A 14,717-nucleotide genomic window follows, 5' to 3' on the forward strand; every position below is an offset into this window, starting at 1 on the left:
GGCTTAAAATAATATTTAATTCCCTAAATACAAAATCCATTAATGTCCAATCAATCCAAAATGCTTGCGTTATTATACCTTATTATAATAAATAATATATATTATAAATTTATTTTATGACTTATAATATTATTAATTTACGGTATTTTTCTTCGGTGTTTAATACGGTGTTTTTGTTGTTTTGTTTGTGAAATTTGTGAAAAAAGTGTATTTCAAATATTAATTTTTAGTATAATGGAACAGGCAGAAGCTTCGACTAGTCGTGAACCTCCTCCAAAAAAAGTGAAAAAACATTTAACTATGGGCGAACATGCAATGGTAAAAACTGTATATGAAAGTATTCGCGCTCAAAATCCCGATTTATGTGCCGAAGACGCAGCAAATTTGTGCGGAAGTTTAACAAAATTATGTCCTAGGACAGTTTTCCGATCGCTTAAAGTTAATAACAAGAAGCAAAAAAAGGAAACAAGAGGTAGAAAGAAAATTGTTCTAGAGGATGATATAAAATATTCGCCGCAAAGTGCACAGTTTTTTTTTTAGAAATGAAATGCCAACACTAAAGAAAATTAAGGCTGAAGTAGATGATGATGATTCTTTAACCAAAATATCCCTTGGAGTTTTAAAGTGAACATTACGCGGTTTAAACTTCCGGTATTTGAAGCGAAATCGCAAAAGCGTTTTAATTGAGAAAGATGACATTGTGTTGTGGCGAAGAAAATTTTTAAAACAAATACGTGACCATAGGCTTAAAGGGAATAAGATATATTATACTGACGAGACTTGGTTAAATGAGGGACACACTCGCTCAAAAGTATGGCAGGACTTAAATGTCACAAGCTCACGGCAAGCATTCTTTGACGGGTTATCGACAGGCTTGAAATGTCCTTCCGGTAAGGGCCGTCGTCTGATTATTACCCACATAGGTAGTAACTCTGGATTTTTGGATGGCGGGCTTAACGTTTTCGAATCTAAAAAAAGTTGCGACTACCATGAAGACATGAACAGTGACGTATTTGAAAAGTGGTTTTCATCAGTATTACGGCTTGTGGAACCCGGTTCGGTGATCGTTATAGACAATGCGCCGTATCACAGTCGCCGAGTAGAAAAATTATCTACGTCTGCTTGGAAAAAAGCCGACATAATAGACTGGATAAAATCAAAAGACATCCAGTTTGATGAAAATTTGCTAAAAGTACAATTGCTTGATATTGTCCGGGTACATAAAGACCGGTATATTAAATATATTATCGATGAAATGGCGCATAAATGTAGAGTTACTCTATTGCGATTACCTCCATACCACTGTGAGCTAAATCCGATAGAACTTATATGGGCGCAGATAAAAGGTGAAGTTGCGAGAAAAAATACAACCTTTAAATTAAATGACGTTAAGCTGTTGTTAATTGAAGCTATTAATGGCGTGACAGCAGATGATTGGAAGAAGTGTATTGGGCACGTCATTAAAGAAGAACAAAAAATGTGGGACTTGGATACGCAAGCTGAAGTTATGGTTGAACCTCTTATTATCACTCCTGGTTTCGAAAGTAGTGATAGTGACGATTCTTGGACCACATCAGATAGCGAATGACTAATCTATCATAGTATACTCGCTACTATATAAGTTTTATTTCATAGTTATTTATAATTTTTTACGTTAGTTAGTTTAAGTCCCAAATACAAAATCTTATTACAAAGTTTGTCTGTTCTTTTTTAATAAAAATTTTACATGAACATTGTTGTTTTGGGAGAACCCCATACGTCCGAAAATCCATATATCCAAATCGCGCGAGGAATCCCGAAGAGGCACCGTCGGCTTTGAAGAGAGATAAGGAGAGAGAGAGAGATGGGTTGGGTTGGGTACAGAGATAGAAATCGCCTAGAAAACTATGTCTATTATCTTTAGTTTGACTTTGGCTTTGTGTTTCTTTTAAATACGTAATTTAATAATAGGTTATAATAATAATCCAAATTAATGTTTAAGTAAGTGTTTTAAACTAATAACCTATAACCTACCTGAAAATTAAAGTGGGTATACCTTCATCAGGGATATTTTAGGGATAAAACCCTTGTACCTAGTACTGCCAACTATAGATAACCTAGCACTGCAACTCATAGAGAAATATAATAAAAGGCCTTTATTTTAGAGAAATATAATAAATAAACCTTTTATTATAGTTCTATATGCTGCAACTTATAACCTACCTGAGAACTAAAGTGTGTATACCTGCGTAACGGATATTTTAGGGATACAACCCTTATAGCTAGTACTGCAGACTATAGGTCTATCTATTTATTACTACTCTACCAATGTCTACCACCTTCAAAAACAGAATAATAGGAATTATATATATAATAGGAATTTATAAATATAGTAAAGGTACTAATCCCATATGTGAAATTCAAAACATTTTATCTTTTAAAACTAGAAACTCTTTGTATGAAATAAGCTGGAGATAGGAAGTACATATTTACCTCTTTATTACTATCCCATTATAATAGGCATTATAAATAATAACTAAAGAGAAATTGTTGCCGCCACTGAATTTATTTCCCTCTTCCCTTGCTTCACTCGGCGCGCCCTAAAGCTGAAAATACGTCACTGACTATTATTTCCGTCTCCTAGTATAGAGAACAGAACTATGGGTTACTTGGGAGGCTATTACAGAGAGGGAATTACTAGTACCAATCATTAATATTTGTAAAATATCTATTTTAAAAATATAACTGTAATCAGTGCTTTTAATAAAGAGTATAAAATGCCAATTTTAACCTGTAACAGTCGATTTCCTTCGTAAATTATAATATCACTGTTACGACACCTATGGGATAAATCAAGCTGAAGTCGATGCTGATCTGGCTGCCTTCGATAAGTTCTGAAGAATTAACAGCAATAATTACTATTTTAGAAGTTCTCCAAATAGAAACAAAAGTTTTAAGTTAATATGAGGCAATCAGAGGATCCAGCACCAGAGAGCGAGCTTAGTTTGTTTGCTATAAATATTTGGTCCTTAAGCACAAAACAGATGAATATTTCTTTTTCTAGAAGAGCTTAATTTTCCAGACATCACAGCCATTGGTTAAATGTTGATGAGCCTTTTGTTAAAAATTATACAAAAATCGCTAGATTAGAAGTAATTTATCTCATGGACCTACCATAATATTGTCTACTTACAATGAATTTTCAACAGTTACCAAGTTTGATAATCTTCTATCTGAAAAAGTACTCAAATTCTCTATTATCTATCATAATAATTATGATCTTGTAGACGCGGTCTTAATTATGTAGGTAGAAGATGGCAAGGTTGTCAGGTTGGGAATAATGGGATAATATCTAATGCAGGGTGATACTCGTAACGGTCCGACACGTAGCCCTCTAGCACTTTTTTAAGGAATACACAGTGTTACCCCGTAACGGTAGCCGGCATATTCATACCGGACGTACCTTAGCGCAGCTTCGGAAATTGCCGAGAGAGATGTTATATCGGACATGTGTGATCGCAAACATTTTTGCGATCACATTCGTCCGATATAATCAAAGTGAGTGCAAAAAGGAGAGTTCATTTTTAAATTTTTGGTGGTTATGATAAGTGCGATTTGCAATAAATAACAAAGATATAAACAGCATCTGAAAATTAATTTTTGATTCAACGTAGGTATAAAAAAAATAATGAATTAAAAAAATATTCAAATATTGGAGTTATAAACTGTATTTGTTTAAATTCTTATTATTACATATAGGTATTTATTTTACAAATATTAAAACAAGACTTCATGCTATTTAATAATCTTATTATCATCTAAGGATACATTGCTTTCCACACATTTTGTGAGTGAATGTGGAACTGTTAATTGCGGTAAGTTATATGCCTTGGTTCGTTCTAATGGTATGTCTTGAAACAGCCGGAACATGACTTTTATCGAATTATTAGTATCAAATCCTCGTGTCAGATAACTTTGTCTAAAAAATAAACACCAGCATTCTATATTTTGATCTATTTTTTGTTTAATATATTTTTTAAACTAAGCATATTTACACTCAGCATAAAATTTTTCAGTGTTATATTCCAACCAACCCCTTGTTTTAGATACTAGAATGCTCCTAAATAGCTGGTAATGTTGCTGTCTATCTTCCTTATTTATATTATTCTTGGAGATGTTCAGCCATTTCCAGACAGCTTTCAGCACATGAAATGTACACAAGATAAGTTTGGAACTGGGCCAGTATCTCTCGTGTACCTTTCGTTCTACCAAGGCATCGTCAGTCACGATTACTTTTGGATTAATTTTACTTGGAAAAATTTCTAATAAATTTTTAACTGCTGCATCAAATAACAATTTCTTCTTTTTGTGATGTTGAAATTACACACCCAACAGGTATACCCCCAGCCGCCGATTGAGTTGCAAAGAAATACAATTTGTAGTTTTGCACGTCACAGTTCCTAGTGGCGTCTACGAAAAGAATTTCTAAAGAATGCATCAATAAGCTTGATGCTCGTTTCATAATCGGGGTGCATAATGATAGAGCGTAGTGTTCTCCAATATGTGCTATTTTAAATGATACGTCTTTACTATTCATTAAATTTTCCTCTAGTTTTAAAAACATCTCAGGACCTGACCGTTCTCCATAACTGTTTTTAAAATGTGACTTCCATAAATTTGAAAAATCGGTTTTATTTGGGAAGTAGTGTCGATCGGATGACATGCTGTCGTATCGATTCTTAAGTTCTTCCATTTTTGTTAAAGAAAAACTATGATATGCCGAAGCAACTGAATGGCCCTTTTGAAAGTATTCAATTATTTCTTGTTTCACTTCAACACTTAGTGGTCGCTTGGTTAAAGCAGCGGCGCTGTTGATAGTGTGGTTGTGGTTATTCTTGAATGTTATTATGCAGGGCCATTCACTAGCTAGATCATCTGGTATTTGGGCCGTTGATTTATTCTTAGGCACATGAGCTATAGTAATTATCATCTCAGCTGGACAATCAACGTTTCTAGAGGAATGTTTTTTAGTTCTAGGAGTTTTAAGATTGTGAATTATGGTTTTAAAATGGCAATGATAAATTCGTTTAAATATATGTTTCCGTGCTTTTTGTGTTAAGTTGCGGATAGTTCTGGTAATAGCCCATGTTACTTTTGTATATTCCATCAGATCTTTAACCCATTTCTGAAATTAACAAAAGAGTGCTCTTTCTTTTTGATGTAATAAAACTATAAGAAAATAATAACAATAATTGTCTCGAACATCTCCGGACATTATCCCATGTTTTAAATTTATTTTTTACAAATTATTTAGTATTTAACCCACTCTGTATCTCTTATTGTTATCGAGATATAACTTGAAAGGCATCGAAATTATGAGGAGCTGTATAAAATTTTTATAGAAATAAAAATTTTTCCTCCGATTGATACTAAATGTTAGTGGTATAAGTTATTGAAGTCATACATTCATTGCTTAAGCAACAAATTAGTTCATTTACTGCCTTGACATTAAATGTGTGTACAGGGTTATTCACTATAAATAGACACCCCCTTATCTTTTTTTGACAAATTCGGGCAAAATATTTATTATAAAAGTTGTAGGAAATAATACATAGTTTTTACTGTATGTATTTTCTTTTATACAGGGTGTCCCAAAAAACCGTGACATGATCGTCGTGGAAAAAGACGATGTCCACTTTCCTCTCTTAGTTTATTCTGTGATGCTAATTTGCCATTCGACCAGAACTAGACTTCCGATAGAAGTGGATAATAGCATGACAGAACCAGAAATTAGCATCACAGAATAGATAAGTAAAAAGTAAGTTAGAAAAACAGAAACCGTTTTTCTCTAGAACGCACCATTTGGATTTTACAGCATTTCAAACTTCAAAAAAAAAATCAATTTTCAAATTCCCAGATCTCCAAAGCAAATGAAAAACAGGACATAGTAATGATAAAAAAAGTAGTTGAATTAAACAGGGAATACAAAAATGTAATAATTAATATACTGGGTGTTCCACTTTGAAAATATGCCATCACGGTCTTTTGGAACACCCTGTAAAAGAAACTACGTATGTACATGCAAAAAAACTAAGTATCATTTCCTACAGCTTTTATATTGAACTTTTTTCCCGAAATTGTCAAATAAAAAATAACATAAGAGAAATGTCCATTTATAGTGAATAACCCTGTACCTACATATAACATCAAATTATATTTTAGTGACACATTTAGTACCATTTGGAAAAAAATGTTATTTTGAAGTTTCAGACTTTTAAGAAAAATATTATTCATTTATTATTTCATTTTAATATACCTCAATAGTTACCAATACTTGAAGAACCATAATTTAATTATTTATCGTCTCACACGTAAAGAAAAACACTTTTAATGCCTTAGCCTCTACTTCGGTCTTCGTTTCACCGTGGCATTGAATTCGTGATTTTTTTGCCTTGTTCAACAAATTAATTTCACATTGCCCACAAAATTCTTGCTTTTTCTTTCAAACGTCAGTGCCAACACCTTAAATCCACGTAATACTGACGACATTTCCACTTAAAGCCTATTCGATATATTTTTGTTTTATTTTATTTTTAACTAGTTTTGCATCTTGACCACTGATCCAAGTTCATTTTAAATACAGATTGCAGAATATGCACAATACTTTTAAAAACAACAAAGTCGATGAATCTGTAAGCTTCTAAAACCTAACCTTAAATTTTTAGGTTACACATTTCTTTTATTTATTTTACTATGATTTGGGTTTCTGTGCTAAATTTCGTTTGAACACAACCATCTTCTTGAATATAATAGTCTACACTTCCTGGCAAATCCATTGTAGGAAAATATACCAATTCTTCAATTCTGTTGCTTCGTGGAATTAACCAAACAAATACAATAATCGAATAATCATTTATATATCGGACGTGTGGTAGCGCATTCTTTATTGCAATATCGTTCGTCCCATATAAAAGTGATATTCGTTTTTCCGAAGTTGCGCTAAGGTACGTCCGATATGAATATGCGTCCGGCACGTAACCCCCTAGCACTTTTTAAGGAATACACAGTGTTACCCCGTAATGGTCCGGCACGCAACCCCATGTATCCTGTGGACACTAGGAATAGGAAAAAGGGATTTGTCTACCTTCTTACTTATTATACTTACATGCTGACAACAGCGGCGGAGTCAAGGAGCTAGCGGCGGCGGAGCGATGGACGGTACTGTGGGGCTTACTTCGGTCGGACTGCTACTCAACGGACTCAGCGGACTCAATGGACTGCCGGTCAGTGCATCACGTTATATAGATCACGGACGCGGTATTAACGCGGTCGCGCGTTTATTAACAAAATAGAAACTTTCCTAACTTTACTGGGCAAATCTTAGTTGTCAATATAAATCTTGAAAATTATTAATTTAAGTTGGAAAAAGAACCGAGTAATTCTATAGATAAATAAGAGAATTACAGAAAATTTAGTAACTTACTACGTAACTTACGTTACAATTAGTATTCTGTAGTTAAAGTTGATTTGTAGGGTTTCTTTAGGGTTCTACTTACGTTTGGTTTATTATTTTTATCTATAGTGTTTAGTTTTTAAGTGGTTCATCTTGTTCGGGAGCCATATTTTGGCCCCAATTTAGGTTATTTAGGTTATATTATTGTAAATCCCTGTAGTTCTAATTTTCTAGAATTTGTATACTTGCTTGCTTTGACTGTCAGTATTCTCCTAAAATTATTATTGGTCTCTTTGGGCAAAAACAATGAAGATAATTTTAAATATTTCGAAACTGTTCCATCGGGTTTTAAAAAGGACGCACTTCGTGACAATTCATTCAGTTTTCAATTGTTTAGTCAGTTTTTACCTTGGAAACAATTAAACGACAGTCAAGGCGAGTTAGATTAGTGTTTGTGACTTTGACAATAAAAGTGTGTTCCCGAAATTCGTTACAATATTAATATTATTAAACCACGGAATACAGGGTCCAGATATTTTAACTATAAAGGATATCACAGTGTGTTGTTGATGGCCATTGTAGATGCCAATTACAATTTTTTGATGGTTGACGTAGGACAAAACGGTAGAATTTCAGATGGTGGCGTGGTCTACAATACAAAATTTTGGGATTTGCTACAAAATAGTAGGTTAAATATTCCCGAACCCTCAAAATTTCCAGCTACAGATGTCTACTGTCCTTATGTATTTGTTGGGGATGATGCCTTTGCTTTGGGTACCACTTTAATGAAATCATATAATCAAGAACACGTGACAATATCTCAACATATTTTTAACTACCGTTTATCCAGAGCCCGAAGAGTAGCGGAAAATGCATTTGAAACCCTTGTTACGAGATTTGGAATTATTTAGAAGCCCAAAAATTTGTCCCCGGAAAAAGTCGCTACAGTTACAATGGCATGTTGCTATCTACATAATTTTTTAATGCGAAAAAACAAGGAATATTGCACAAATAATGCTTTAATAACAGAAAATTTAAGAACAGGACGACAATGTGAAGTTGGAACTGAAAGGCCAGAAAACGAATTTATTCCACTTCAAATAGGCACATTTAGAAACTCTTCCAAAAGTGTGAAAGAAGTCAGAGATCATTATCAACATTACTTCAGTAAAGAGGGACAGATACCTTGGCAGGACAATATAGTTTAGAAACTATAAAAATTGGGTTAAGAGTATATGTAAAACAAAAAATAAAAATAAAATGATAATACTTACGCTTCTTTCTGATATTCTAGATCTGTTGTAATCTACCTTTTCCACATCTTTTAAAAATTGAAGTTTTCAAAATATCCATGATTTTGGCTCATAAATGTCGTCAGTGGAACTACCTGTTCTTTGTAATCTTGTTTGTAATGTTGCTTCTTAATGAGTTAATTTTCTTTTTTTTTTCATGTCCTCAATTTTTGCATTTTTTTAATTTTTTTATATATCTCCACCAAACGTTTGTAGCACGCATTTTTGTGATCTCTGTTAGTATACTCCTTAATTGAAACATTCCAAAGTATTGGATTTTCTCTACATACACTTATAAACGTTTCTAAAACTTCGCGTTCATCAATTTCTCTTGGTTTAATTAAATCGATCATTGATTCTGCCGGTGAAACCGAAGACGGCGATGGCAAATACGTTGTTTCTTCATCCATCCCACAGAGCAACTGACGCAAGTCACGCAAACATTGTCAATATGGCCCTCAGACGATCAAAATATTGACAATAAATTTGGTTACGCCCACAATATTTTGGAAATTGTGAAAATCCTTCAATATATTGACAATATTCAAATGAACCTCCTCGAATGGTCAATAATATTGTCAATATCGTCGTCAATATGACAAATATTGACAATAATATTGACCGTGTGAGGTCCGCTTTAGAAATATTTCTTCAAGGAATTCTGGTAAACATCTGTTATCGCCTATGTTTTTGAGAACTTGTAAATACCAACATTCCCACACATTATAATTTTCTCCGAAGTTATCCGCATAAGTACTAGTAAGTGCTATTACTGTTTATTTTGTTATTCCCGAAAAACCTCTTAAAATCATAAAACTTAAAGATTCTCACAGATCGTCCTTATCTTTACATGTCAGCCCTTAACATTCCCATCGGTTATCGTTGTCTTTTTTATTCATTTTTGATGGTTGACAAAAACCAGATAAAATATAATAAATAAAATAAATTCACGTCTTACACATGCAAAATTTATTTAATTTATTTATTTATTTTATTTTTATTATTTATTTAACCCGGCGTCAGTGTGGTGGGGGTATGACATACCCCAGTAAATTTAAATTAAGCGCGATTTTCTAGTACACTGTACGAGCGCGCCGAACGCCTTAGTACCTTCCAATTATACTTGAGTCATCCTGTCCCCGCGGCAAAATCAGTGCTCCTATTGATACGGTAGCGACCACATGTCTTCAAAGTTGTCTGGGGTATCACATACCCCACCACACAGGTAAATTAATTTTTCAATACTCTGTGAAATTATTACTTTTTTTTTAGTGGGTGATATTTTAAATGTGTTTTATTGCATTTTTAGTAATGGGTGACTTTGAAAAAGAGCAAGAGCGTCTTATTAAGTTATGGCAAGAGTTAGACGAAGGAGAAGCGCCAATAGGTTCAGAAAGTGAAGGAGAAGAGGACTACGAAAGCGGAAGTGATCACTGCAGTGATAGCGAGGAAGACGCTATGATAGATGTAAATGATGGAGAGGGAGAAGAAGAAATTAACAACCTAAGCACGACTTAATCAGCACATGTGGAAGAGATCGAAAAAGAAAAAACGCAAGAAACAACAACCGAAAATGGAGGTAAGGCGAAACGAAATCTGCACTACATAGGAAAAGATGGGACAAAATAGGCTAAGGTATGCTACCCTAGAAATGTAAGGACTCGTAGTGAAAATATTATAACATATTTACCAGGTGTTAAAGCTAATGGCAAAAATGCAAAAACACCTTTAGAATGCTTTGAGTTATTCATGGATAATGGTATGATTAACGACATTGTCAAGTGGACTAATATAAAACTTTGCAGAAAATCTAATTTTTATAATAAAAAACATCAATACGTTGTAAAAGAGAGCAGTTTGAATGAAATAAAGGCAGTGATTGGTCTTTTGTTTTTAGCAGGGAAATATAAATCGGCAAGATTAAATTTAGATGATCTCTTTTGTTCGGATGTTTCTGGAATAGACCATGTCATTACAAAGATTCACTATACTTCTTTCTTGTTTGAGATTTGATAATATTGAGAATAGAAATGAACGTAAAGCAACTGATAAATTAACCGCTATTCGGGCAGTCTTTGAGCGCTTTATACAAAACAGTCAAAACAATTACACCCCATGCGAGTACCTAACTATAGATGAAAAGCTAGAAGCATTTAGGGGACGCTGTGCATTTCGGCAATATATGCCTAACAAGCCGGCAATTATTAACATACGGCATTAAAATTTTCGCTTTGGTTAATGCAAGAACTTACTATGTTTTGAATATGGAAGTATATGTAGGTGCGCAACCTGAAGGACCCTATACAATTAGTAATAAACCATTTCATGTCGTAAATAGACTTGTCGCACCAATTTCAGGCTCAGAGAGAAACGTCACATTTGACAATTGGTTTACCAGCTTTGAAATATTACTACATTTGTTAAAGGAACATAAGCTTACGGCCGTTGGTACAGTCAGAAAAAATAAAAGACAGTTGCCTCCAACTTTTCTGGTCTCTAAGGGTCGTGACATTTTTTCTAGTAAATTCGGCTTTCAAAAAGATGTTACGCTCACGTCCTACATACTAAACAAACAAAAAATTGTTTTAGTTATGTCCACTTTACATCACACTCTCGATATTGATGCGTCAACCGCAGAAAAGAAAAAGCCTGAAATTATAACTTTTTATAATTTTAGCATAATATTAAGTGTGGGGTGGATGTAGTAGATGAACTCTCTGCGTCCTATGATGTATCCCGTAATAGTAGGCGTTGGCCACTCACTATATTTTATGCTCTATTGAATTGCGCGGGAATTAACTCTTTAGTCATATATAGAGCTAATACTCAAAATGAAATAAAGAGGAGAGTATTTTTGAAAAACCTAGCCTCATTGCAGTTTCATCGTTCATTGAGCGTTTCAGTATAATCAGCTCATTGCTGATTATACTGAAACGCGCTTCCAAAATCCAGTGTTACCAAGGGGACTGCAAGGTAAGATGTTCAAAAGGCAACACGAACAACAGGCATTAGATCCACCAGGAAAACACCAGAGATTTGCAAGAAGATGTACGATTTGTACACGAAGTAATGATCGTAAATCTTTCTTTACTTGTGTAAAATGCTCAAATTTTGTTTGCGTGCAGCATTCTTTTACTATATGTGAGAACTGTCAAAGTTGTATTTCTGAGTAACATGTTATTTTCTGTTTCATTCTGTACTTATATTTAAGGTTAAATTAATACTGTTTACTCCTAGAAACGAAAAATAATTAAAAAAAAACATTTTGGAAATTATTTTTTTCGTCTAACAATAAAACGGCTTTATTTTCTTGCCCCCAGACCATTTTAGGGAATATAAATATAAAGTTCAAAATATTCTTATTAATAACGAAAATTTATTAAACTCACACTAATTAATTATAATATCTTCAAAACTCATTAAATCAATATACATTTTTTTACAAAGTATTAAAGCAAGTCATAAGGCACTTCAATCACAGTTGACATTCAAATTTTCCCTCACTTCGTCGTCAATCACATGAACATCAAAACGGGTGGGCGACAATAGCAGCGTCAACAAATCGTATCTATTGTCAGAAAACAATAAATAAATACGATAAAGCGGTGCTGTTCGGCGTCACGCGGTCCCGTCTAGTCTGGATAATTCCATTCATAGAAGAATTGTTTTCAGAAAATCTGGGTTAGTTTTTATGTAGAGATACTGTGCGAATATTGAGATCCTTTTCATAGAGTTATAAATACCTTAAATTCAAGGCTTAACATTTATGAAATAGATTGTATCCATTTATTTATTTTGAATGTTTTGCGGTCCTTTTTTTAAGTTCACATAAATTTATTGGGAAGTGTTTAATGTTTTTTTAAGGTCATTGCGTTTTTCTATTGGTGATTCTATGGATTATACTAATCTTAGTCGTTTATCAGATATAAATATCTGGTATAATAATAATAATAATAATAATAATAGCTCCCCGTGGGGGGCCGGGGTAGAATAGCCTCCTGGTACATTCTGCCTGTCGTAAAAGGCGACTAAAAGAACAACCTGGACCACCAGGGTTAAATGGTGGTACACCCATGGAAATGGAGACACGAAGCGGAAGATGCCTCGGAGAAAGGTCGCTGCCTGGGGATCGCCAGGGCATGTCTGGAGCCGGCGCTGGACATGACAGTATGCGGACCGTCGGTGGCAGGGAGTTCAGGAGGCGGCAACCTGTCATTCAACAAACTACACCTCCTCCTCTTCAACAACAAAACGACCAGGAGGGCCCAAAACCATCACGAGCCCCCCTCGCTGAAGGTGCTGCGCAGGAAATTCAGCCTGAAATGGACATCTGCGATGAATGAAACCGTCATGCACAGCTTTTATAAAGTGACCAACCTGGGACGAGAAATGATCGGCTACAGACAACCTTTACATGCCGAATTTAGAAAAATCTATCCACATCTCCAAGTTACCGAACAGAGAGTAGCAGACCAGTATCGGGTAATAATGCGTAATCACCTAATTCCAGAGACAAGACTCAATACCATTAAAGAAGAAATACAAGCGCAAACTAATAACGAACAAGACCCCGCTAACAATGAACCAGCTGAGGAGCAACCTGTAATAGAAAACGTATTAAATAACACATAGGAACTTAACACTACCGAAAACACCCAAGAGGACAATTCTGAGCTATATCACGAACTATCTGCAGAAATGAACAGAACCGAGCTCCCGATACCGCCATGGGAGACCAGACTTCAACGAAAAATTCAGAGGTTTCGAAAAGATATCGGCCAACTAACAGAATATCTGAGGGGTACACGAACAAATAGACTAAAACAGAAAGTTGATGAAATTTTGCAGAGAAACAACATCCACACTCGGCATGAACCAGAAAATAATACAGCTCAACAATGCCTGGATACTCTAAAACAGAAACTTTCCTTATTTTCAGGGCGCCTACGAAGATACAAGACCAGTAATAACGGAAAACGTGACAATCTTCGTTTTGAAAAGGCCGAAAAACAATTTTATAGAGAGCTAAATTCAAAATCAGATCACCTAGATAAGCAATACCCCACGAAAGAACAAATTCAAGATTTTTGGGCCAAACAACTTGCAACTTAAACAACATGCAATATCAACGCAAGCTGGGTTACTGAAGAGAAACAAAATAGTAATAAATATAACCAGATGGAACATCGACCACTCACTATCGAGGAAGTCAACCAGATTATCCAAAAACTGCATAATTGGAAATCACCTGGCCCAGATGGAGTTCATAACTTTTGGCTAAAGAAACTACGGAGTGTGCATCCTAAACTCTTAGAATTAATTAACCACGTTATTCTTAACCCACAGGAAATGCCAGCGTTCCTAACGCAAGGAGTAACCTATCTACTGCCTAAAGACCAGAACAACACACAAGATCCGTCTAAGTACCGACCGGTAACGTGCCTACCTACTTTGTATAAAATTATCACTTCATGTTTAACACAGCGCATTTATCAACACTGTGAGAAAAACAACATCATATCCGCACAACAAAAAGGATGCGCTAAAGGGTCTATGGGCTGTAAAGAACAACTTATTATCGACTCTGTCATCAACAACCAGGCATATCACAACAAGAGAAATATTTTTACTGCCTACGTCGACTATAAGAAAGCCTTCGACTCCAATAGTACCACACGAATGGCTTATAAACATATTAAAAGTGTATAAAGTTGATGGTAATACTTTGTCTTTTCTAGAGAGCGCTATGACAAGTTGGAGAACAACGATCCAGCTCGAAGTACAGGGTAAAAGCACAGTAAGTACAAACAACATTCCAATTCGAACAGGAATCTTCCAAGGGGACTCACTGAGCCCATTATGGTTCTGCCTTGCTATGAATCCTCTTTCGAACCGTCTTAACTCTACCAACTATGGGTTTAGCATCCGAGATAATAACACCGAGATTGCAAAGTTAAATCACTTACTGTATATGGATGATTTAAAAATAATGG

The 14,717-nt window shown here is 34.7% G+C and overlaps 1 protein-coding gene across 1 annotated transcript; it reads left to right on the forward strand.

The window, feature by feature from the left end:
* Positions 1-997: 997 nt before the first annotated feature.
* LOC126745940 (uncharacterized) lies at positions 998-1,588 on the forward strand. The gene has a single exon (XM_050454003.1). The coding sequence runs from the start codon at positions 998-1,000 to the stop codon at positions 1,586-1,588; it is 591 nt and encodes a 196-aa protein (XP_050309960.1).
* Positions 1,589-14,717: the final 13,129 nt, after the last annotated feature.

The sequence above is a fragment of the Anthonomus grandis genome, chromosome 16, assembly GCF_022605725.1.
Source record: "Anthonomus grandis grandis chromosome 16, icAntGran1.3, whole genome shotgun sequence".
In the NCBI taxonomy this organism is placed as follows: Eukaryota; Metazoa; Arthropoda; class Insecta; order Coleoptera; family Curculionidae; genus Anthonomus; species Anthonomus grandis.